A 25,035-nucleotide genomic window follows, 5' to 3' on the forward strand; every position below is an offset into this window, starting at 1 on the left:
AAAACCACTGAGTTGTTTGCCGTTGAGCACAGTGCACCATGCACCATGGGATGCCGACGCAATGTTCCCATTCTCCCTGTGACAATATTTTGATCCCATGAGGCATTGCACAAACTTCCCAAAACATACGGCGGCAAGTTGCACTTTGGGATAGCTACCTACAGTGCACCGCTTTGTGCATCAATGCAGGTACTGCTAGTGAGGACGCACTCCATCGAGACAATAAGCATGGTGTGGCCATGCACAATTGACTTAATTAATTCAGAGGCTCGAGGTCAAATTAGATAAAGTCAACTTAATTTTGTAGTGTAGACAAGCCCTGAATAGCTGTGTGGCCTAGTCCAAGTCACTTAACCTCTGTTGGCTGGATTCTGCTGTCCCTTGCATCTTTATAACGCCAACAAGTCACTGGAATTATACATCTTCAGTGAGAGCAGAAATGGGTCCTTTTTCTTTGTCCTGTCCTACAGGGGTGCTGTCCAAACTAGCAGAAGTAAGGCATTCACTATGGGTATGTCTACACTGCAGATGGAGGTGTGATTGCGTGGGCTTCAGCGCGGGCTGGCAATGCCAGTACAGATGGAGGGTCCCTGGCAGACTTGGATAATGCACACTGAAACCCATGCCACGATGCCTTTACTGCTATTTTTAGCCAGCTGGGTAGATTAAAGTTAGCACAGGTATGCCAACCTGTCCTGCAATCACACTTCCGATTGCAGCATAGACATAACCTAAGTGTTGCCATCAGGTACGTGGGTTGTTAAAGTGCTACTGTGTCCATCTGTGTTGTAACAGCAGTTAATGCCCCTTTTCTGTTTCCTTTTTTTGGCCTTTTAGGGCTGAGCCAGTTCTTTCGCGAATCCAAGAAAACCGGAAAAGGGTTATTCTTCCATCAATCGACAATATCAAGCAGGACAACTTTGAGGTGCAGCGTTATGAGAACTCTGCCCATGGATACAGCTGGGAGTTATGGTGCATGTACATTAGCCCTCCCAAAGACTGGTGGGATGCTGGTGACCCTTCACTGCCAATCAGGTATGTTGTGGAGCCAGGGACATGTTCAGTAATCAAAGAGAGCCAGTGAAATGGAATGACTTGTAGAATAAGGAAGATGGCCCAGAAATTGTGGCAATGATGTAATAGACTGAGAGTAGAGTGTGTGTTCATATGTTACTGTGGTGAGGGATTTCACTTTTCCAAGGTGAGGAACATATTATTATTTCACATTGCATCCATACTCAGGGCACCAGTAAGGAATCAGAACCCCATTGCACTATACAAGTACAGGTTTTAATTGTCGATTTTAAAATGTCACTTTACGAGAAAACAATTCAGGTTATTATATTTATTGTTAACTTTTTAAATTAATGGGGAATCAGGTGATTTTTCTCATATAATTTAATCTGTCGGACAACGTCTAAGCAGCTACAGGACTGTATTTACCTGCTACAGTATATTGCTCTTTTATAATGTGCTGCTATGGACTTGGGTGCTAAGGGGGTGTTACCACCAGGCATATTTTGCCTGCTGTTACAAATGTAGGCATGGGAAAACACTTACATTTTATCTCAACTCCAAGAACACAATATCCAGGCCTATAATCTATTTTCTTTAAATATGGATTTAAATCCCTGCTGACAACAGAATGATACGGATACCATCTCACTAAAAAGGTGTATCCTGGAAAAATCTCTCAGGCAAAACTGGTCTAATGGAGATAGAGCTAATGGCTGGAAGCTGAAGCCAGAGAAATCTAAATTAGAAATAAGGCAGGTTTTTTTTTTTAACGTGAGGGTGATTAGCCATTGGAACAAACTACCAGTAGAAATGGTGTATTGTCCATTTCTTGACGTCTTCAAATCTAGACGTAGAGCCCTTTCTGGAAGTTATGTTTTAGCCAAACACAAGTTATTGAGCGCAATACAGGGGTAACTGGGTGAAATTTAATGACTTGTGATACACGGGGGGTCAGATTAGATGATGTCATGTTGCCTTCAACTCTAGGAATCTGTGGTCCTAAGGACATGGTAACAGTGTGGTGACCCCTACAATTTCCTATTGCACAGTAACTTTTCAGTGACCGAAATGTTGGATGTGGAAGCAGTAGCAATAGAGAAGACCACAAATGCGAATTAGATGCTTAGCTCCCATGGACTTACAGTGGGAGCTGAGCGCCAAACTCCCATACGTACCTTTGAAAGTCTTCCCCAAAGTACCTTAAAAGACCCAAAAACGAATGCCATGGGTGGGAATGGAGAACTGTTATTGCTATTGTTCAGTTATGTATAGCATTATTATTACTGATATATTACTGATCTTTTACTAATGCCCAGGTTCCAATATTGATGTTTCTCTTCATAGTATACAGAGACAGGCGTGGTCCTTCCTTCTAAGAGTTTACAATATAAAAAGATATGGGACGTAGGAAGAGTGAGTGAACGGGCAATAACCTGTCTAATCTATGTTAACGTACAAATAGACATTTTATTATTTTCCCCTCCCCCCTAAGCCTAGCTGTCATTGGTTGATAGATTTCTTATAGGTGTTGAAGGGGATTTGAAGGGTTGGATCTGAGTTCCATGAATAGAGAGCAGCCTGGAAGCACAAAGACATGGGTGAGAAGGTGGACAGGAGAAGGCTGGCATTGTACACAGTGTGGATGAGAAGGGGGAAACGCAATAAGAGGGAAGACTGTAGGATTGTCAACTTTATACTTGCACAAAACCGAACACCGTTGCTCCGCCCCTGCTCTGCCCCTTCTTTGAGCCCCACCCCTTCTCCGAGGCCCCGCCCCCACGCACTCCATCCCCCCTCCCTCTCTTGCTTGCTCTCCCCACCCTCACTCACTTGCTCATTTTCACTGGGCTGGCTCAGGGGGTTGGGGTGCGGGAGGGGCTGAGGGCTCCAGCTGGGAGTGCAGGCTCTGGGGTGGGGCTGAGGATGAGGGGTTTGCGGTGCAGGAGGATGCTCTGGGCTGGGACCAAGGGGTTCAGAGTGTGGGAAGGGGATCAGGGCTGGGGCAGGGGGTTGGGGCATGGGGGGGGTGAGGGCTCTGGTTGGGGGTGCAGACTCTGGGGTGGGGCTGGGGATGACAGGTTTGGGGTGCAAGAGGGTGCTCTGGGCTGGGACCAAGGGGTTCAGAGTGTGAGAAGGGGATCAGGGCTGGGGGAGGGGGTTGCATCATGGATGGGTGAGGGCTCTGGTTGGGGGTGCAGTCTCTGGGGTGGGGCTGGGGATGATGGTTTTGGGGTGCAGGAGGGTGCTCCAGGCTGGGATCAAGGGTTTGGAGTGTGGGAGGGGGATCAGGGCTAGGGCTGGGTCAGGGGTGCAGGCCCCGGGCGGCACTTACCTCAGGCAGCTGCCGGAAGCAGCAGTATGTCCCTCCTCCGGCTCCTACAGAGAGGCATGGCCAGGTGGCTCTGCGAGCTGCCCCGTCCGCAGGCGCTGCCTCCGCAGCTCTCATTGGCCGTGGTTCCTGGCCAATGGGAGCTGTGAAGCTGGCGCTTGTGGCGGGGGCAGCGCGCGAAGCCCCTTGGCTGCCATTATGCCTGGGAGCTGGAGAGGGGATATGCCGCTGCTTCCGGGAGCCACGCGGAGCCACTGCAGTCAGGGAGCCTGCCTTAGCCCCGCTGTGCCGCCGACCGGACTTTTAACGGCCCAGTCAGCAGTACTGACCAGAGCCGCCAGGGTCCCTTTTTGACTGTGTGTTCCGGTCGAAAACCAGACACCTGGCAACCCTAGAAGAGCGGCTGATTGAGGAAGGGGAGGGCTGTGAAGAGAGGATGAGTCAGTGGATAGATATGAAAAATGGGGATGATGTGGTCAGAACAATAGGCAAGGAAACTGTAGGCAAATAGCAGCTGCATTGTGATTGCATTGGAGTGTGTGTGGGAGGGGTGGCAAAGTGGAGAGGTTGCAGCAGTTGAGATGTGAGTGATAAGGGCCATGGATGAGGTGTAGGCAGAGAAATAAGCCCTGATTTTAGATGCAAGTCAGACACAGTCTGAATGTGTGTGCGAGGGAGAAGGCGGAATCAAAGATAACCCCCAATGTATGGGTCTGAGAGATGGGGAGAATTGTGCTTGTTGTGTCAGTGACGGAGAAAGGGAGAAGGGGAGTGGGTTTTGGAGGAAAGATAAGGAGTCAAGCTGATCTGTTACCTCTCCCTCCCTCACCCATCTAGCTGCTGCCTACGTTCACCTGCTCTGTCTCGCCCTATGGCTGCTGATCCACAGGGTCCCTGCTAAGTAACTCTTGCGCTTCTTCTAAAATAATGTAAGACCAGAACAGGCCTCTTTTGATCCAAATCTGCATTTTCCTGCCCTTGATGCTGTTTATGGATATGGTGTAGCTCTCCCATGTACTGTAGGGAGCATCTGGTTGGATGCACAGATACTTCTCTGATGATTAAGAGGTTGTCATTTTTAAAAAAAAAAATCCCCAAGAAAACAAATGACTAGCACAGATATCATCCAGTAATTACGTCTTCTGTTAAGGAGCGGGAGCCCCGAGTGGGGGATCTGCTGTGAGCGGGTTCCCCAACTATAGAACTCACTTCTGTAGGAAATCGTTGAGGCCAAGAATGTAACAAGATTCAAAAAGGGTGTGGATGTTTATACGGATATTGAGAATATCCAGAGGTCATAATTAATTCTGTGGATGCAATGGCTCTGTGGAGCAGTGGAAGGCATTGTGCTCTGTGGGCAAGTGGTCACCGGTTCATATGCCATCTAATCTGTCTCAGAGCAGATGAATATTCTTCACAGAAGCTAGGAGCTTGATGCAGAAATTATTGGGTCAGGTCCTTTAGCCTGTCTTATGCAGGAGGTCAGACTAAATTGTGATCATGGTCCCTTCTGGCCTTAAAATGTATAAATGATCAAAAAAATGGTGGAAGTGATATTAAACCCCATTCTTCAGGATTTAAGACCGTCTCAATGATCAGAGATCAGGATAAGCCCTAATGTGGAGGGCAGATGACCCCATATCTGCCTACTGCAAGGTTCTTACGTCTGCCTCTGGATCATTTAGTTCTGGCAGCTTTTGGAGACGGGATACTGGACTGGGTGTACCTCAGGGCTCATCCACTGTGACAATTTCCATGTTCCTGACTGCCACCTTTGCAATTGTGCGAAAAACTTAGGAGGACTAAACAGAAAAGCAGAGATCTGTGAAGATGGATGGAGATACACTACAGACCTACACTAGCAGCAGCAAGAGGTGCCTGCATAATCATTTGTCTTCACTTCATTAGAGAGTCCAGTAACATGGACACTGACCCCTCGAGCTGAGAAGAGTTGAATCACTTGAAAGTAAGAGTCAAAGGCTTAGAGAGAATATGGATTGCAGGGCAAATGCTTTCCCATAGCTATATGGAAAAGGAATGCCAAAACAGAGACAATAGCCTCAGAGTAATGTTAAATAATTTAACAACTTGCTAAAACAGCATTATTAATATGCAACAGGAGAAGCGTTATGAGGAAGATAAATGTGTAAAATACTACCTCTTTCCATTATAATGGGTAACTATATACAAACAGAAATAAACTGCTTCAATTATTATTATTATTAATAATATTATTTGCTGTATAGTGCTCTGAACTGTACATTTTATGGCAATGTTTCCTTGAAAGGAATAGCTGTATTTTACTCTGTAATTATGCAAGGAAACATGGGAAAATTTTAAATTATAATATGCAAAACAAGGTTAAAAACATCTTGCCTATTTCATACAGTTGACCTTTTAGGATAAAGGAAGGAGATTGAAGTAAGGGGGTAAGTATTGTTTTTGTTTTTGTTTCAGTTTTACATTTTTGACATGCTTGGTTTTTAACAGTCCTTGAAGAGCCCGATCGAGACTTATGTGTTAAAAGAGATGGAAAGGGATGGTCTGACTTGCTCCTGGATATCTGGTTCTACACAATCTTTATTCTGGACCTACAGACTATTCAGCAGCAGAGGCTGGAAACAATGTGTTCGGAGACAGTTTTCTCCCCTGGATAATTCACAAGAGATAATTATCCAGGCAAAGCAAGCTGATGGCATACAACTCATCTAAAATATGGCCCAGCCTCAAGATGGCTCCAGGCTCCTGCTTTAAACCAAGCAAATAAGCTCAGGGCTGGATTTAGGGGCAGGAGACCCAGGCAACCTCCTGGGGTGCCGGGCTGGGGGGAGGCACCGGGCTTGGGGTGCTGTTTTTGTTGTTAGCGACAAAAGGGAAAACAGGATGTTTGAAGTAAAATGATTCAGGGATTCCATATGTGGGTTCATTTTTCACTAACTTCCTAGAATGTTCTGGACCTTAGTAGAATCTCATGGAACCTGCCAGACTTTCTGAGAACTACATTTTCCTCAAACCTCCTAGAATGTGGTCAGCCCTGCCCTCGTGGGTGTATAAGGGGTACGGCGTCGCCAGTCAGTCTTATATGACAGGGGTAAACCATGCAGGCAAATTGTGGATCAAAGTCGTGGAGTGGGCTACAAATGCAATACAAAATAAGGTATTCAAAAGTTTTACAAATGAATCGGGGCAGCACCATTTAGTCTAGGGCCAGCCCGGTATCGGCTCTTTAAATGTTTGTCTAGTCTAAGCTTTAAGGAGGCATTTTCTTCTTTAATTTCACTGGTTCCAATGGCAGTCTTTTGTAGCTCATCTTCCAAGCAAGCCACTCGGGATTTTACATCACCTACACCTTTTGAGATTGAATCCTATCCGTCTGTGAGGAATTCTTTCAGGGCTGAGACAGCTTGGGCTAGGTTTACTGTGACCTTGTGGTCTCCTGCTTCATCTGTGTAGGGCAGAGGTGGGCAAACTATGGCCCGCGGGCCACATCCAGCCCGTGGGACCATCCTGTCCAGCCCTTGAGCTCCCGGCCGGGGAGGCTAGCCCCCAACCCGTCCCCTACTGTCCTCCCTCCCCCGCAGCCTCAGCTCGCTGTGCCGCCAACGCTGTGGGCGGCCGGGCTGCGAGCTCCTGCCGGGAAGGGCGGCGGCGTGGCTGGCTCTGGCCGGGCCGCACGGCTGCCAGTCCTGGTGCTCTGAGCGGCATGGTAAGGAGGTTGGGGGGGGGGAGTGTTGGATAAGGAGCAGAGGGTTCCGGGGGGCAGTCGGGACAGGGAGCAGGGGGTGGTTGGATGGGGTGGAGGTTCTGGGGGTGGTGGTCAGGGGACGAGGAACGGGGGGGGAGGTTGGATAGGCGTGGGAATCCCGGGGGGGGGCTTGTCAGGGGGCGGGGGTGTGGATGGGGGCGGGGCAGTCAGGGAACAGGGAGCAAGGGGGGTTGGATGGGGAGGTGGTTGGGGCGGGGGGTCCCGGGAGGGGGCGGTCAGGGGACAAGGAGCAGGGGGTGTTGGATGGGTCAGGGGTTCTGGGGGAGCAGTCAAGGGGCAGGAAGTGGGAGGAGGCAGGGGCCAGGCTGTTTGGGGAGGCACAGCCTTCCCTACCTGGCCCTCCATACAGTTACAGAACCCTGATGTCACCCTCAGGCCAAAAAGTTTGCCCACCCCTGGTGTAGGGGATTCAGGCTTAGATATTTTGTTGCCTCTCATTTTTTTCATTTGAATCCTTATTCAATCGTTTGATGTTTAATTTAATTGTTTATGACAGAAACTTATTGCCCATTTGCGAGGAAAGTAATGATTAGAGATGAATTAATATGTGAGGAGTCAAGAAGTCTGGGACTAAGTAGCCATCTTCCTCTTGAGTACCATGTGACCCTGAAATAGGCTTTTTAAATGACTAGGTGGGACAAGGTGTAATTTTTGGATTCCATAAAACATCTCCTCTTTCACGTTTCTTCCTATAATGTGAAAGAATCTGCTATATAAAGATGTCCGGACTCTTAGCACTCTTTTATGCATGCAGACAATTTATGAATAGACCTTCCTTGCCAAGCTAACTGAGCTGCTATTGACCAAATCTGCCAAAAAGATAAAATCATGATTACCATGTAATGGATCACATCTAAATTAGAACTCCCACCATGAGAAGTCAGTAAGTGATACTTGAAACAATCATCTTTTGCTTAAATCATCACCATTGGGCTCTCTTGATTTGCATTTCTTAATGGAGTATTTTTTTTTAGTTTGTGTGTGTATACACAAAATATTGTGTCTGTGTGTATCCAGTATTTTGTGATTAATGGTTATTGATCAGCATTTACTGGGAGTTCAAAGAAACATAATACTTTAAAGAAAAAGAAAATAACCTAACACCTCCTGTATTGTGCAGGATGCACCAAAAGGTCACTTAGAAATGCTGTGAAATCACTGATTGATTATCTTGTCTAAAAACAGCACATTCCAAAGCTGAAATGTACCTCTCACAATGCTCAAAGAATTATTAATTTCACAGCTGGCAGAGTTTGATTTCCAAGCCTTTTACAGTGCAGTGGTGGGACTCTCAGCTTCCCACAATTGGGATGCTATTTCAAAAGGTACCAGTTTCTCCTCTCTCATTCTTTCAGTTCACTGAAGTCAAACTCAGTGAAACAGAACCATTATAGTAGTTACCAATATTTGGAAGATTTATGGCGAGACACGCTCATCATACTCTATGCAAGACAGCCTCATGGTTTGTTAGGATTTATACGTTTGCAGGACATCTCAGACCCTGGGGATCCAATTCAGAAAAGCAATAAAACATAGGCTTAAATTCTTCCTTATTCAAGAGCATTTCAGCAGATGCTTAAAGTTAAGTTCCCTTCTCAAATAGGGATGCTTGTCTGACTTGGGAGTTGGAGTTGTCATTTTTCTCTGGTAGTAGTGGTAGAATTAGCTAGCCCCTATGCAGAAGGGAATGTTTTGGAACTCTGCTGTATGGTCTGTGGATCCGTTGACAATGTTGTGAACATAGCATTCCCGAATGGTTATAATGGGATTTCCTGACATTTTCGGTGTACCTTCTACACTTGACTGGACAGATCAATTCAATCTGACATGCAGACGCACAGCTGCTGAATACCTTTACTTACTTAGCAAAACGCCCACTTAATGTCCTTGAGCTATGAAAGCGCATTTCTAGGGCTGTCTCAGAGATGACAAGCAAAGGGTCCTGTTTAAACAGCCTGGTGTATATTATGACAGTTCTGAAACAGCTAGTTGATTAAACTGGATAATGCTATATCATTTTGTTGTTATTTTACATAGTATTTCATTTCTTTGTGTTGAGAGACAGACAACTATTCATTTAAATGTAATTTTTTTTAAAGTTCATTGTAAAAATGCTAACAATGGAACTCAATGTTGAGAGTTATTGATTGCCAATACCTAGGAATGCAGGATAGATTTCTTTCATGAGAAGAAAAAAAATGGCCAAGATTCATTCCGAATTAACTCATCTGATTATCCATCACCACAATATCTGAGTGCCTTACAGACATTAATGGCTTTATCTTCACAATGTACCTGCAAGGAAGGAAAATATTGTCCCTGTTATACAGATGGTAAAGAGGGCCAAGATTTTCAAGAGTCCAGTGACTCTGGATGCCTCAATTTTTTGTTGCCCACCATAAGACACCTTGAGAGGCCACAATTTCAGAGCATGGGTGCCCAGCACTTAAATCAAGCCCCATTAAGGTGTCTCCAGTTGAACTGCTAGTTAATCTTGAAAATTCTGACCAGGGAAATTAAGTGACTTGCCCAGGGACATACACAGCCATTGGCAGAGCTGGCAATAATAATAATAATAATTAATACCTACCCGTAATATAGTGTTTCATCAGTAGATCTCCAAGTGCCATCCCCATTTTATAGATGGGAAAACTGAGGCAAAGTCATTGTTCACTGTCACCCAGCAGGCCAAGCCAGGAGTGGAATCCAGGTCTCAGACTGGGACTGATAATCAAACCCAGATCTCCTGAGTACCAGTCTAGTACCCTAACCGCAAGACGATGCAATATTCTATGGTATTATGCACTTTTCTAACACAATTAAGTTTCCCTTTTGGTGCAAGGGAGAAAAATCACACTGTAAAGCACCAGTGAGCATATATATATGGTTATATCCTGCCTCCACTGAAGTCAATGGGAGTTTTGCCTACCAATACTCTATAAAGCTTCACATGGCTAATCCTTCCTCCTTGAAGTTAGTGGAAGCTACAGCTGCTCAGTACCTATGAAAACCTTGCAGTCTCTTTTAGTACATAAGGCTAGTGCAGGTCTCCAAGCCCATTGACTTCCTAATGTTTCTCCCAATCCTGACTTGCAGGTTCAATGGGAATTTGCACCCAGACAAGGGTGGATGCTAGCAGATGCTTATGCAATACTGGGGACTAAGTATGGATTTAGGTGTCTATCTTTAGACACCACCCACATTTTATATTTCTGGACTTTGTGTTTATTGTATATTGTTATAGTATCAATCATAGGGCTTAAGTAGCATACAGATCTTGTGATAAACCCCTGCACCATGATGAATTTCACCCAGAATGAGGGGATTATAGGTGTGTTTGTTACCTTTACATAGTGTTTTATTGTAATAAATTTTCAGCATTTATCTTGTGTTTTTCCCCTATGTTTTCCTCTTAGACTTTGACTTTAAGAGTGAATTTAATGATAGCGAAAAGGGCCACACTGACAACACAGGAAAATGGAGATCTCCATTTTGTGTGCCAGGTAGATGTAGAAGGTAGGGCAAGCTTTCCTTGCAGTGCTCAGCTAATGTGCCACTGTGAAAAGTGCCATCTCCAGGAGTAAAAAGATAATTCAGTCATCATATTCACTCATTCAGCCTCTTTGCTGAGATGGCCAACAAAGTGGTCAGTGTGCTTATGGTGTGGTTAGGTTCAGCTCTAAATATGTGATCCCAAGTCCACTGAAGTCAATGGAAAGCCAGTGGGTTTTTGGATCAGGCCCTAAGATTCCAAATCACAACTCTTTTCTAGTTCTCGAAGCACTCATCCGCTGCTGTTGATCATTACTCTGAACTTGTGCAGATTCAATCCTATTAGTAAATGTTGTGCTTGCTTTATCGCCACTCATTGGTGGATTCCGTCTTCTCCCAGTCTAGCCCTTGAGAATCCTTGCAGGCTACACTTCAAGTCTGAAGTATTTGTTTTGCACAGGACAAGCACATATTTTTAGATTGGCCTCACTATCAAATAGATTTCCCAGAATAACCTCTGTCGTCATGCATTTTGATGGCAAATGAGTTTTCAGGCTCAGGGGAACTCACTTCCATGCTGCCTCGTAAGCTTTTACAGGTTAACCTATTATGGCAGCGCATCAAAACTGTAATAGATTGATTTAGGCAAGCTTGTTTAGCTATTATGAACATTTTAACCAGCATTAGAAGCTTAGTGTAGCATTTTTATCAGAAGACATCTAGTAACTCTGAGTTTATGCAGACAATTAATCGTAGATGACAATGGTAGGACCTCATAAGATTAGGTAAAATTATTGTGATTATTTATTGTTTCCTTGGTATCGATTATTCTGAAAAGTCCCAGAACATCTCTGGAAACTGACTTTAGACAAAACATAGGATTACTTTGTTTTTTTGTTTGTTTTTGGAAGGATTACTGCTTTTAATGAGATTGTGCAAACTGCAGTAAGATTTTTATTCCTTTGTAAACACAGTGGAATTTTCAAAAGCTCTCAGCACCAGCCTGACAATGCTCTCATTGAAGTCAATGGTAAAACTCCCCTTGATTTCAATGTAAGACAGTGATAGACCAACACTGAATGCTTTTGAAAACCCAGCCTGTTTTTTCTGAATAACACTTTGTGTAGGTTTTTGCTTGTGTAGTATGTAAGACGTATGAATCAATGACCGCTTCATATCAACTATATAGCTATCATCGGAGCTATTTATCTATCCAAAGCTCTATGCACTCCTGCAATAAATTGCTACAACAAAATCAAGCTGCTCACCCCCCAAATCCTCTCCTCCCAAAGCCCACCTCTGCAACAGCCTGCGTATATGGCTTGGCCTTGCACCTGGCCCTGAAGGTCAATAAATCTGGGTAATTTCAGACAACAGAGGAAGCCTGTTTTAGACCAAAGGGCCCTTCACTGAGTGCACTCTCTTGCCATCTCTCTCTTGTAAACTGAGGCAGGTTTTAAATCTTATTGCAGTGGCATCATGGGGCAAAGAACTGTTTATTTAATGAAGATGGAAGACTCATACTGGATTACAGAAAGTGAGGCAATAACTATACCATACGCATCGCATGGACATTGTTTTAGTGTTTGATCCTGCAATTGAAATCAAAGGCAAAATTCCCATTGACTGCAGAGTATGTAGGATCAGAGCCTTAGACCAGGCTGGGAAGAGCACTTGCTTGCAGGCTTATGCATGATTTCACTGTGATTTACTGTTGCTGGAGAAGCCTTTGGTAATAAGCACCTACACATTTAAACTTTTTAATGAATAAATCATACGAGAGCCTTATTTAATGCCATTTCCAGTTATTCTGGTTTCCAAATGGGCCAGTCATACAGCTAGGTCATTCTTTTTTAATGTATTTCAGAACTTTACCCTGGCTGGAACAAAGCAGAAGAGAGGCATATGAAAATAAAAAATAACAGGGGGGGGGGAGGAAGAAGTGAACTGATTTCTTTTTTTTTAAACTCGAAACAGGTTTGGTCTGGTTTCAGCTCACAGGACGGGATTTGGGTTAGAATCTTACTTTTTCGCCCACCCCAAGGTTAAACCACAATTATTATTTTTTTTACCTCCTTCAAAGTATTTTATTTTACAGGAAGCTTTCACCTCCCTTACGTTGGATTTATCTTTCGGTGATAAGCTTTGCAATGACAATCCAAGCTACGTGAAAACACAACCTAGTTGATTTTCTTGATTTTAGTTTTAAATTGATTTTTAAATGAGAGAAAATAGCTAACGACATATTTTGACTAGAGAACTGAGCAAGAATACCCCCACCCCCAACACACACACACACACTATTTATACAAGGTGACTTTACTCTGCAGAGGGATACTTTAAGCTGCCAAACTTTGCAGAGATTCCCTGAGGCATAGGAAACTCTGTGTGAGGTTTGGATAGTTGAAGGCTATCACAGCTTTGATTGTCTGTCGTACATTTTATAAAGAATTCTGTGCCTGGTCATAAGGCAAGCAGGGCTTGGCCCATAATTTGTAAAGTGTTTGGGATAAAAGTTACCAAATAAATGGAAGATAAATAACAATAAATATTCTCAATAATAATTAAACAAACCCGGTCAAGAGAAATGTACTGAATTTGTGTCATGCTGGAAGAATTGCTTCTAAGTTGTCCATAAAGCGGATGTGTAAGTCAAAGCCAAACTGAGCCTTTTCTGTGGTCTGTTCACACTTCCCCTAGGAGAAAAGCTATATTTGATTGATTATACTAATGTCTTCTAGTTTTAAATCATAAACCGAGGGAAAATATACTGGGGGGTGAATTGACTCTTTGAATTTCTTTTTTATTTTAGCAGATGGCATTTAAATGATTTATTGGCTAAGAATAATCTAGTCTCATTAAGAAGCCAAGTATTTAATGACTTCTGAGGTGGGTGTTCAAAACAAAGAAGTGATAATAGAGTCGATTGCACTTAGTGACAAAATATAGCAGCCCTTCATCAAAGAGACTTAAAAGGGAATGTTTGAGAGTGAGTGCTGAGGGCTATGATTTCCTTTTATGTGCACTTTAATCCACTGTCTTTTTCACTCAGTGGTGCATAAATAGGCATAGTTTAAATTAAAAGATCCTTATTATCATAGCCATCTGTGGGAGAAATAAGTGTGTGCTCCCTGAATGCTCCATGCTGCCTCTATACAGGAATGTTGGAGGCTTTACAAACCGTATTGGCCCAGTTTTGCCCTGCGCACCTAACTCTTCTGATCTCTGTCTTTGCCTGTCTACATTGAGCTAAGTTTTGAAACAAGTACTTATATAGTGCCTGCAAATTGTACTCACACAGCTTACACATTTTTATGGACAAAATGGGTCACTGGAAGGTAGCAGGAGTTGTCCTTAGAGCACAGAGACTGGGGTTCAGGAAACTTCAGTTCTAATCCCAGTGCTGCCATTAAATCCATATGTGACTGTGACAAGTCACTAAACCTCTGTCTGCCCCAGTGTCCTCACTGGTAAAACAAGGCGAAGTAATAGTTACCTACATTCCAGGAACTGTTAGAGGCTTAATTAAAATTTCCAGAGTGCTTTGAAACCTTCACATGAGAAATGCTACAGGAGGACAATTCTATCATTGCTGTTGCTCATGCAAAGGTTGTCATTGCTCACCCAGAAAGTTACTTGTGAGAACACAAGAACCTTAATCTTATTTCTGAAAATGTAGCCCCTCACTATGTCTTTGTGTTTCTGGAGAGATTACCATTAGAGATAAAAGAATAGCTCTGTATCCATGGACCATTCAATCTCTGGCCTCTCTACTCAGACTCGTGGTAATAGTGATAGTGGGTTTTGGGGGGTTTTTTTGTGTGAAGTAACTGAACTGAGAGCACCAAATCTTTTCATCAAGGACACCAACACAGTACTCATGACTTTATACATTTTGCCTGCTTTAAAATCTTTAGCATCAAAAACTGACCGAGGATCCTCAGAAGCAGCAGCTGCTGTACATGTCACTTCTCTGGGCCTCTTGTTCAATAGTTCTCAGCTAGTCAAAGAAAACACGATTTTTTTTCCCCAGCGAAAATATTTTCTTTCACCAGTTGGCCTCACTTCATAGCCTTCACCTAGAGTCATAGAATCATAGACTATCAGGGTTGGAAGGGATCTCAGGAGGTCATCTAGTCCAACCCCCTGCTCAAAGCAGGACCAATTCCCAACTAAATCATCCCAGCCAGGGCTTTGTCAAGCCTGACCTTAAAAACCTCTAAGGAAGGAGATTCCACCACCTCCCTAGGTAACCAATTCCAGTGCTTCACTACCCTCCTAGTGAAAACGTTTTTCCTAATATCCAACCTAAACCTCCCCCACTGCAACTTGAGACCATTAATCCTTGTTCTGTCATCTGGTACCACTGAAAACAGTCTAGATCCATCCTCTTTGGAACCCCCTTCAGGTAGTTGAAAGCAGCTATCAAATGCCCCCCCTCGTTCTTCTCTTCTGCAGACTAAACAATCCCAGTTCCCTCAGCCTCTCCTCATAAGTCATGTGCTCCAGCCCCCTAATAATTTTTGTTGCCCTCCGCTGGACTCTTTCCAATTTTTCCATATCCTTCTTGTAGTGTGGGGCCCAAAACTGGACACAGTACTCCAGATGAGGCCTCACCAATGTCGAATAGAGGGGAATGATCACGTCCCTCGATCTGCTGGCAATGCCCCTACTTATACAGCCCAAAATGCCGTTAGCCTTCTTGGCAACAAGGGCACCCTGTTGACTCATATCCAGCTTCTCGTCCACTGTAACCCCTAGGTCCTTTTCTGCAGAACTGCTGCCTAGCCATTCGGTCCCTAGTCTGTAGCAGTGAATGGGATTCTTCCATCCTAAGTGCAGGACTCTGCACTTGTCCTTGTTGAACCTCATCAGATTCCTTTTGGCCCAATCCTCTAATTTGTCTAGGTTCCTCTGTATGCTATCCCTACCCTCCAGCGTATCTACCACTCCTCCCAGTTTAGTGTCACCTGCAAACTTGCTGAGGGTGCAGTCCACGCCATCCTCCAGATCATGAATGAAGATATTGAACAAAACCGGCCCCAGGACCGACCCTTGGGGGCTCCACTTGATACCAGCTGCCAACTAGACATGGAGCCATTGATCACTACCCGTTGAGCCCGACGGTCTAGCCAGATTTCTATCCACCTTATAGTCCATTCATCCAGCCCATACGTCTTTAACTTGCTGGCAAGAATACTGTGGGAGACTGTATCAAAAGCTTTGCTAAAGTCAAGGAATAACACATCCACTGCTTTCCCCTCATCCACAGACCCAGTTATCTCCTCATAGAGATAACTTGCCCTTGGTGAATCCATGCTGACTGTTCCTGATCACTTTCCTCTCCTCTAAGTGCTTCAGAATTGATTCCTTGAGGACCTGCTCCATGATTTTTCCAGGGACTGAGGTGAGGCTGACTGGCCGGTAGTTCCCCTAGCCATATGGAGTCTAGGGAGCTTTCTTTGTTGAACAGTTCTTACTAGTGGATGAACCCATTCAAGGAGCAGGTATATGAAGCATCCAGTAAAGGTGACAGTGAAGCTATTGGTCTAATCCAAGAGTTAAGCACTAGCACTTCTGAGTCTGTTTATTTAAAGTCCAGATGGTCCCCAACGCTTTCCCCTTCTGAGTTCCCCTCATGGTTCACTGCAGCTGTAAATCTGAACCGACGCCTGCCTGATTGGTTTGGCTCAGCAGTTGAGAAAACAAATATATAGGATCGTGAGCATCTTCTCAGTTATATGGAAAGACAGTTACTAAGCTAAAAGTTTGCCCGTTAGCTAGTAAAGGGAGATGATAACACTGTATAGTAAGATGTCCTTAGGCTGAGTAGTAGTGGTAGTTGACAGAAGAGTCACTCCCCTGACGGGCCGGGTAGACATGAAAGATGGTCAAGCTGCAGGCTTTTTCAGAGCAAGTTGCCGTCAATGGAAGACTCAGACATGTCTCTCCTGTCAGGCGCAATGCACTAAATCAAATCAAACTAAAAGTTTTCATTTTAAAATGAATTTAAGGTTGGATCTAGCAACAGCTATCGAAATTGCTATTATTGAGGGCAAGCGGAGGCTCCTGCAAGGCATGTTGCTATGCCCTATGGGCCATGCACTAGTCTCGTGGCTGAAAAAGAACTGAGCTTTGAAAGAGACCATTTTCTGAACTCTGGAACGTAGAGTCCATGTTGCCAGCGTTTTTGCCTATAGGTCACACATCAAAACAATCCAAACCTTTAACCGAATTTTGCAAGGAATGCATTTCGAGCTGCACCCGCAGGAGCTGTATTTTGGAAAGACACTGGGAGCAAGTCAGCTCTTTTTTTATTACAGGGTCATCTTTTTCCCCAAAAAGGAGAGACTGGCATCTGGCTAACTTCTGTGCAATTAGCTGGTACCCTTGAGAAAGCCTGATGAAGCAGAGTACTTAGCTGGTCCTTAAAAAAAAAAAAAACAACCACCTCAGGGTTGTAGGATATTTTTGCTGATGGTATCCATTCATATGTAAATGAAAACATGCTCCAACAAATGTTAACTGCATTTTTGATTATCCAAAACAAATCTCTTTCCAGTAAATACCACAAAATTATCTCATCTAGAGGGACAGCATGTTAACGGCGTTGGCTCTGAATAGAAAGAGCAGGTATTCAATGAGGCATTTATGAACTCTGAATCTCCCCCTGTCCATTTAATACTCCAATGCCACAGCACTGGCATTAGAGCAACACCATCGCTTTTGAGTCTCAGTATTTTATTAGGGGGCTGAGTCCTCGTCGCTCTGTTTTTTCCCCTCAAGCATGATGAATAGCACAGCACTCAACATTGAGTATATTATGACACGCCCTGCTTCCTCACTGCTCACCATATGTGATTTCAGATGCTATGTTTTAAGCCCTACGCCTGTTTTAGTTCCCAAGTGCCCTATAGACAATCCACTTTTGAGAGAGAGAAATTCTTACTAATGGGTGATAGGGTTACAGTTGTTCATATTTGTCTCTAAATAGCACACACACTGTTCTGCTTAATTCCTGCATGCATCAGTTGCTTGACTAGTTAAAGCCTGCCATCCCATATTAAAGCAATTAACATATGGGGGGCCACAACACTTAGGTGCTCTGAGGTTCACTCCCATACCATAGCCTTATCAGACATCATGTTTGTCCCTAGCTTTTGGTCTGATGAGGCCCTCATCCTGTACTTTGTTCTATAACTTCTTAGTCCCACAATGATCAAGCCTCACAGAGCAAAGTATTTACCAGGTATACCATTGCTTGGTGGTCAGAGACCTGCAGCTGCCTGGCTGGCTGATTAGCCCCACCCACTGCATCTGAGAAAGCTAGAAACCTTTATAAAAGAGGGCAGTAGGACCTGGAGGACTAGAATGCTCTGGGGCTAGGTGCCAGGCTCTGAACGGACTGCCGCTACTGCAGAGATGAATTGTTCCAGAAACCAAACAGACAGAGGGAGACTGTGCGGAGTCTTTTATTGCTGAGACTCTGTGGTAAGAGCCAGGAAATTTAGGTTACTGAAGTAACTGCTGTGAGGGACAGACTTGGGGAAGGGACTGCTTGGCTTGCACAGACTTTGAGGGAAGAGTCTGCAAGGTTTTGGTTGGTTTGCTGAGAAGGCTTAAAATAAAAAAACTAACCCTGCTGGGAACAGCTTCCCTGGATTCCTTCAGAAAGCTCAGATAGAACTAACCCAGGAAGGAGCTCGTTCAGCAAGAGCAAAACCTGGTCTGGTAGGAGGAGGGTGCTATAAAATAGGTCCCGATCCTTTTCACACATGCTTAAATTTAAGCATGGTGTATACTCCCATTGAAGCCAATGGGATTAGCAATGTGCTGACAAAGGATGCATGCAGAACTTCGTTGCATCTGTGCATCACTCGGGAGAAAGCTGCCCTGCAAGGGGTTGGACTCAGATGGGCTTTTCCATCTGTGTTTCCTGCAGTTCTATAATCCCTTGTGTTTTCACTGAGGTGTCTGGTTCCATGGTATCTCTCTACCCAACCATCTTTCATCCATCTTTACTGCATGCAGTGCAGTTTGCTGGCAGTAGAAAAAAACATGGTACAACTTCTGAATTTACCCAGCACAGTCCTTTTGTGGTGACATTTACCAGGCACTAGTTGATGACTCAGCAATTGTAACCTCCTCTTTATTTCTGTTTTCCCTTCAAGTCAAGTAATTCAGAAAGAAATTACATAAAATATTTAAGGAAATGGCTGTGAATCTCTTGGGCTGGTGCAGCAAGATCTGAAAGTTCTGTGTTAATTTTCAACAGGTCCATTTGACTAGAAAATTAGAATAAAGTCACCAGCTATCAGTGTTTGTAAGGAGTTCTTTCTTTTCCTAACCAATGGATTGACATTAGAACGGGAAATAATCTGTTCCCCCCCCACCACCATCACCATTCTGCCCCTATTTCCCCCTTTAATTAGAAAAGCCATCAATCAATTTCACAAATGGGCACTGTATAATTGCCTTCTATCTCGTTTGCTATTTAAAATAGATGTTCTTGTCAGGTTCAGCCTTGGAGAGAAAAGAATGTCTGACAGGTTTCCAGGTGCTCTGCTGAGATTCTTCACAAATATGTTTTCCACATGGGATTTCAGCTTCCTGCTTTTTTTAAAAAAAAGAGGAAAGAAGTTTGGTCGTTGTCTTTTCTTTTCTTTCTAATAATAAAACTAGTCGCTTAGTGACCAAGACACACGTCTCCCATGAAGTGTGAAAAGTGAGCTAAGACAGTGTGTCAGGAAGCCATGTCACGTGCTGCCCAGAGTGTCAGCTATGACCTTTACACAGTGCTGCATGAATGAGAAAATTTGAAAGTCTCTGTCTCTACTCTAGTGGCCATTCACTTTTTGGAATTAGAGACTGGTCCTAGGTGCGGTGTTTGTATTTGGATCTGAACTACTCCACAGATCACAAGTGTTTTGGAACAACCCAACACACAGCTAATGGCCTAGAAGTGAGTAAAGGACTTTGGGGATATGGACCCTTGTTATTATATTAGCAGTTCATAGAGAATTTTGTTTGGCTGTGGTTCAGAGGGCTGCTTGCATCTGAAGACAGGAAAGGATGGAACTTGACAGAGCAAGCCTGTTCTGAGATGGATACAATTCAATGGATACAATTAATTAATTACACATAAACACATATGCACACACACTGCATCCAGTTGCCTGTTGTAGGAAGCTCAAAATGGAAGGTGCCAAATAAATTGGCACCAGAACGTGTTGCTAAATAAGCTTGAAAAGTGTGTGTTGATTCACTCTAAAGTGGAGCCTGGGGTGACAGAGCAGTTTTGCTATATGTTTTTCCCCCTCATTTTTCTGTGTATAGTTGCAAACAACTTCTGCATTGACAAACGAGGTCTTACTGCATTTTTCTCTTTCTCGGGGAAGGAAAGGAACCCTGAAGGAAAAGAATAAATTCTAATCTATCAACCCAAGTTCAAGCTGATGCAATTCTTTTTTTTTACCCATCCTTTTTGATTGGTGACATTTTTTGACACATATAGGTGTGTGTATGAATGTAATATATTGTGTATATATGAAAGTGAGGGCACTCTTTTGGAGAAGCCTAGGGGGAAAAAACTGGGTTTTCCATTCAGCTCTGAATGTGACAAGGTTAGTATTTGTCCTTATTTCATGTGTCAGTGAGTTCCACGGTCCAGATCCAGGCCACCTCCCCCTGTTAAAATTTTGTCTCCTGCAGTTGTGAGGCTCCTCCTCCCTATTGCTCAACAGTTTAATTGTTCCGGTGGAATGTAGCTGTCCTAGGAAGTCATGGTTGTGGAAAGAGTGAGAGATGCACACAACATAAAGTATTAGTTAATGATAAGAAATCAGGCCCTGGGTGAAGGATGATCCAAAACTGAAGGGAGAAGTGGGGGAAGAGAGAGATTTTAGTTGTTATTGAAACATAATTAATGAGATTGGGGAAGCAGATAGCTGGCTCACTGCAAGCCAGAAGCTGAATATTCCAGCTGATCTTGGGATGGGTTAGTTCAGTCATCACCAAGAAAAATCACTTCAGCCTTCAGCAGTACAAATGTAGTAAAGGAGTAACAGTTAACTGGACCCAGCACCAGGAAACAGTAAACAAGGATAGCATCTACATGTCCAAAATCCACAGAGCACCAAAACAATGATCAGAGATAACTCTTCATACTGCATGCAGTAAAATACGTAGATGCCAATATCTCCCTGGGAATAGTGACAAAAATCAAGCAGCTTTTGCGGACTGCCTTGTTTGCAGGAATGTCTGATGGAAGCACATTTTCCATTTTAGCGAGAAGTAGCCTCCTTGCAAGACAATGTAATATGACTGCTTTCCCTGCAAACATTCTTTCCCCCTCCTGATTATCGATTAGCTTTGTCAAGGAACTGCAGGATGCCTGGGACCAATTTTTTCTGTTTATACAGCAGCTTTTTTTTAATGTCCGTGAAATAGAGCCGAGCATAGAAATAAACCACGGCAGCATCGTTATATTTTTTTTAAAGTACAAAATAAGATTATGTTCTAAACAAAGATCAGAATCACGTGAGGCGATCAGATCACAAGTTCATATCAACCATCCAGTCAGGGCTGTCCAGAGGATTCAGGGGGCCTGGGGCAAAGCAATTTCGGGGGCCCCTTCCATAAAAAAAGTTGCAATAGTATAGAATACTATATTCTCGTGGGGGCCCCTGTGGGGCCTGGGGCAAATTGCCCCACTTGCCCCCCTCCGGGCGGCCCTGCATCCAATCCCCTCTTGACTTGATTTTGTATTTAAATGCAGTATCTGTACTTAATAAATATTTCAAAGATATTTATATCTAAATGTTTTGGTGAGCTGCTTTAGTCTCTTGATCCTAATGTTCTTATTTTGGGTCACATGCATCAATGCACTAATATACTATTACTGTACTCCTACATGCCACAGTTTATTTGGATGTAAAAGAATTATGCTTGCTTGGAGCAGACATTAACAGCAAATTTGGCTCTTTTTTCTTTTCTTTAGACAGATAAGCATTTTTGGTCTATTCTCCTTTGCTTTGGCTGATTCTGAATTTCATTTGCTGACAAATTTGCCCAAATTGTTGGCTTTGATTGGGATTGAAAAGTTTGAGTAACAGCATCATGGGAAAGGTTATTTACCAATATCAACACATAACTCATCACTTAATAGTCACCTAGGGCTAGATTGACAAAGGTATTTAGGTGCCTAACAAAGTCACTTAGGTGCCTGGTGAGATTTTCAGAAGCACCTAAGCATGTTAGGCACCTACCAACCTCTAGATGCCTGATGCCAAAATACCTTTGCAAATTTAGAGAGCTAAGGCGGGTGAGGTAATAATCTGTCTTATTGGACCAACTTCTGTTGGTGAAATAGACAAGCTTTTGAGCTTACAAAGAGCTCTTTTTCAGGTCTTGGAAAGGTACTCAGAGTGTCACAGATGAAACAGATAAGGAATTAACAAGAGACCATTCCAGGTGCAAGAGACCCTTCAAGGTGAAGTGGGCAGTTTACACCTCTACAGTCATGGGACAAAGGAGGGTTAGTGGGTTACAGATTATTATAATGAGCCGTAAATCCAGAGTCTGTATTAAATCCATGAGTTTTTGACATAGGGTACGTCTATACTTACCTCCGGGTTCGGCAGTAAGCAATCGATCTTCTGGGATCGATTTAGCGCGTCTTGTCTAGACGCGTTATTCACGTAGCTGAAGTTGTGTATCTTAGTTTGAACTGGGGGGTTAGTGTGGACCAGCCCTTAGTACAGTCCATGTGGCAGAGTTCTGAATTTAAGTTCTCGGGCTCATCTTTTGAAGGTGGTGTGCAGGTTCCTTTGATGACGAGGACTGAAAGGCCAGATAGGGAGTGATCATTTTACCCACAGGTGATATAATTTTTAAAAATCGGTTTTGCAAAGCTAGCCCTTCATCCCTTGGCACTTCAGTTTCCCATCTTCAAAATTAGGATGATGATAATTTCTTTCTCCCACCTTTCCTTGCTCATCTGTTTCAGCTTCCATTCAGCAAAGTATGTAAGTGCCTGGCTAACTTGGAGAACAAGAGTAGCCTTAAATGGGATTATCACATGCTTAATGGGAGGCATGTGCCAAAATATTTCGCTGAGTCAGGGCCATAAACTCGTCAGGACTTGGACTAGCTCTTGTTGTGTGTTTATAAAGCACTAGCACAGTGAGGCCATGATCTCAATCAGGTCTCTAGGGGTTACTGTAATACAAATAATAAGTTATAATTATTATAGCAGCACTAATGGAAGTTATATTTTCCTTCAGTAGCAAGGATCATAATAATTTAAGAGAGGTAAATAAAAGCCAACTAAAATTGAGTTGGTCAGTAAACTTTTTTATTCCCACTTTTTTTGGTAAAAACAAAAACAAATTGGTGAAATTTTTCTTTAAAAGTTTTCAGCTGAAAGTTTTTGGTTACCAAAAAAATACAAATACTTTGTTTTTTGAGTTTTAATTTTTTTGACCCAAACCCCCCAAATCTTGCCTGTTGGAACTTTCATTTTGATGAGTTTTTTCACTTTAAAAATGTTTTGATTAAAAATGTTGACCACCTCTAACTACATCTTCCCCAAACTCAAACCAAACATAGATAAATGCTTCCTGCACCCCTTAAGAAGTATTTGTATGGTGCCATGACCCACTAGCACTGCAGTATGTGCAATTACTCATATAAAACATTTTCAATTTCATATGCATGAATGAACAGCACACCGCAATCGTTTATTTTAACAGAAAAAATGATTTATAAAAGGCAAACTGCAAAGCTAACACGAAAATTGAGTTAAGCCTGGAAATATGTGCTGAGCAGGTTGTGATACCATTACCTCCATGCAACTCATGACATGCCATCCAAGAGACTAATCAGTGATGTCACAGGAGGATGGCTCATTAAAATGTAAATACACACCATGGCAGGTGTTATCTTGCCCCTGTCTGTCTCCCTGGCAGCACTTCAAACTGAGACAGTTTCACTTGACTAAGCCCTTTACAAGAAAATTGGACATTATTCTGTGCTACAGGCACACATCTAGGTGAGGCAGCCTGTGTCCTGAGCATTTGATCATACTATCCAATGACTCAAATCATCCTAAAATGATAAATTTAAACCAAGGATTATCTGGCTTGAACATATACAACAAAACTTGGTTCATATAATGATGGATGTAGAAAACCTTATTTTTTTTTTTTACTTTTAATCTTACTCTTTCCAAATGGATTTTATTTGTCACTGTGATATCCTCAGAACCCTAATCCTATGCACCTGCCCTTTACAAAGCTTTGAAATGGAGCAGGGCATAAACTATATCAATTAGAATATCAAAGAAATAGGTAATGGATCTAAAACTTAGACCAGAGGTTCCCAGACTTGGTTTGCAGCTTGTTCAGGGTAAGCCCCTGGTGGGCCGCAAGATGTTTTGTTTACCTGAGCGTCTGCAGGTACGGCCACTCGCAGCTCCCAGTGGCCGTGGTTTGCCGTTCCCGGCCAATGGGAGCTGCGGAAAGCGGTGGCGAGCTACAAGCAGCTGTACCTGCGGACGCTCAGGTAAACAAAGCGTCTCACAGCCCACCAGGGGCTTACCCTGCACAAGCCGCGAACCAAGTTTGGGAACCCCTGATTTAGACACACAAATCCCAGTTTCCCTCCAATTACTTTGATCAGACTTAATTTGGACCCAAATGGACCAACCAGACATGAAAGTGATTTATTTTGCTTCATCTTTACTGACTTGGCTAATAATGCAGAAAATACCATCTACAGGTATCCAGTAAAAGAGATTATATCACACGCATGCACACATGCGCACACACGCAAAAGTGCCCACAAGCTGAATTTAGATAGGGGTGGATGAAATGTTAAATCATTCTATTTCAGTTATGTTTATCTTCCCATATGCCAGTTTCCCGTCCACCATCATCCTTCATTCGGCTGTTTCACGTAAATCAGGCTCTTTCTGAAGGCTCTTCTCATGCGGGGCACAAGTGTTTCAAAGTTTCCCACAGAACAGTTGTTTTATCAAGTGCTATACGGATCAGTAACTTAAATGTTTTAGAGATTTAAAATCCAGCTCCTTCTCAAAGGCTTCTTGGCAGCAGGATTTGGTGGGCTGCTCAGTGCAAGAGAATGTGGAAGAGCATGCATCCCCTGTGCCGTGCAGAGTCATGCACAGTCTCCCACCTGACACTGCTGTGGGAGGGGGGGAGTTGAGAATTGGGAGCATATAATTATCCGTGGAGGCTACTTTATCCATGGGACTGATGATAGAGTGGCTCCTAAATCTGGATTCATGGCTTGGGGGAAGTAATTCCCCTTCTTCCCTGCATCTGCTCAGGCTGGGTACTCAGACTGGAAATGGAGGTCGAGATTTAGGCCTCGGTAATTCAGTACTGTTAAAGTAGGCCCCACTTTGTCC

The 25,035-nt window shown here is 43.5% G+C and overlaps 1 protein-coding gene across 1 annotated transcript in view; it reads left to right on the forward strand.

Moving 5' to 3' along the window:
• The window catches only part of GALNT17 (polypeptide N-acetylgalactosaminyltransferase 17), a 269,664-nt gene that overhangs the window by 110,006 nt on the left and 134,623 nt on the right, over positions 1-25,035 (forward strand). Inside the window, exon 5 of the mRNA XM_024205003.1 lies at positions 838-1,035. Coding sequence (XP_024060771.1) covers positions 838-1,035 — 198 coding nt within the window. The remainder of the gene's footprint in view (positions 1-837; positions 1,036-25,035) is intronic.

Source organism: Terrapene carolina, unplaced genomic scaffold, assembly GCF_002925995.2.
Source record: "Terrapene carolina triunguis isolate 2854851 unplaced genomic scaffold, T_m_triunguis-2.0 Scaffold231, whole genome shotgun sequence".
Taxonomy (NCBI): Eukaryota; Metazoa; Chordata; order Testudines; family Emydidae; genus Terrapene; species Terrapene triunguis.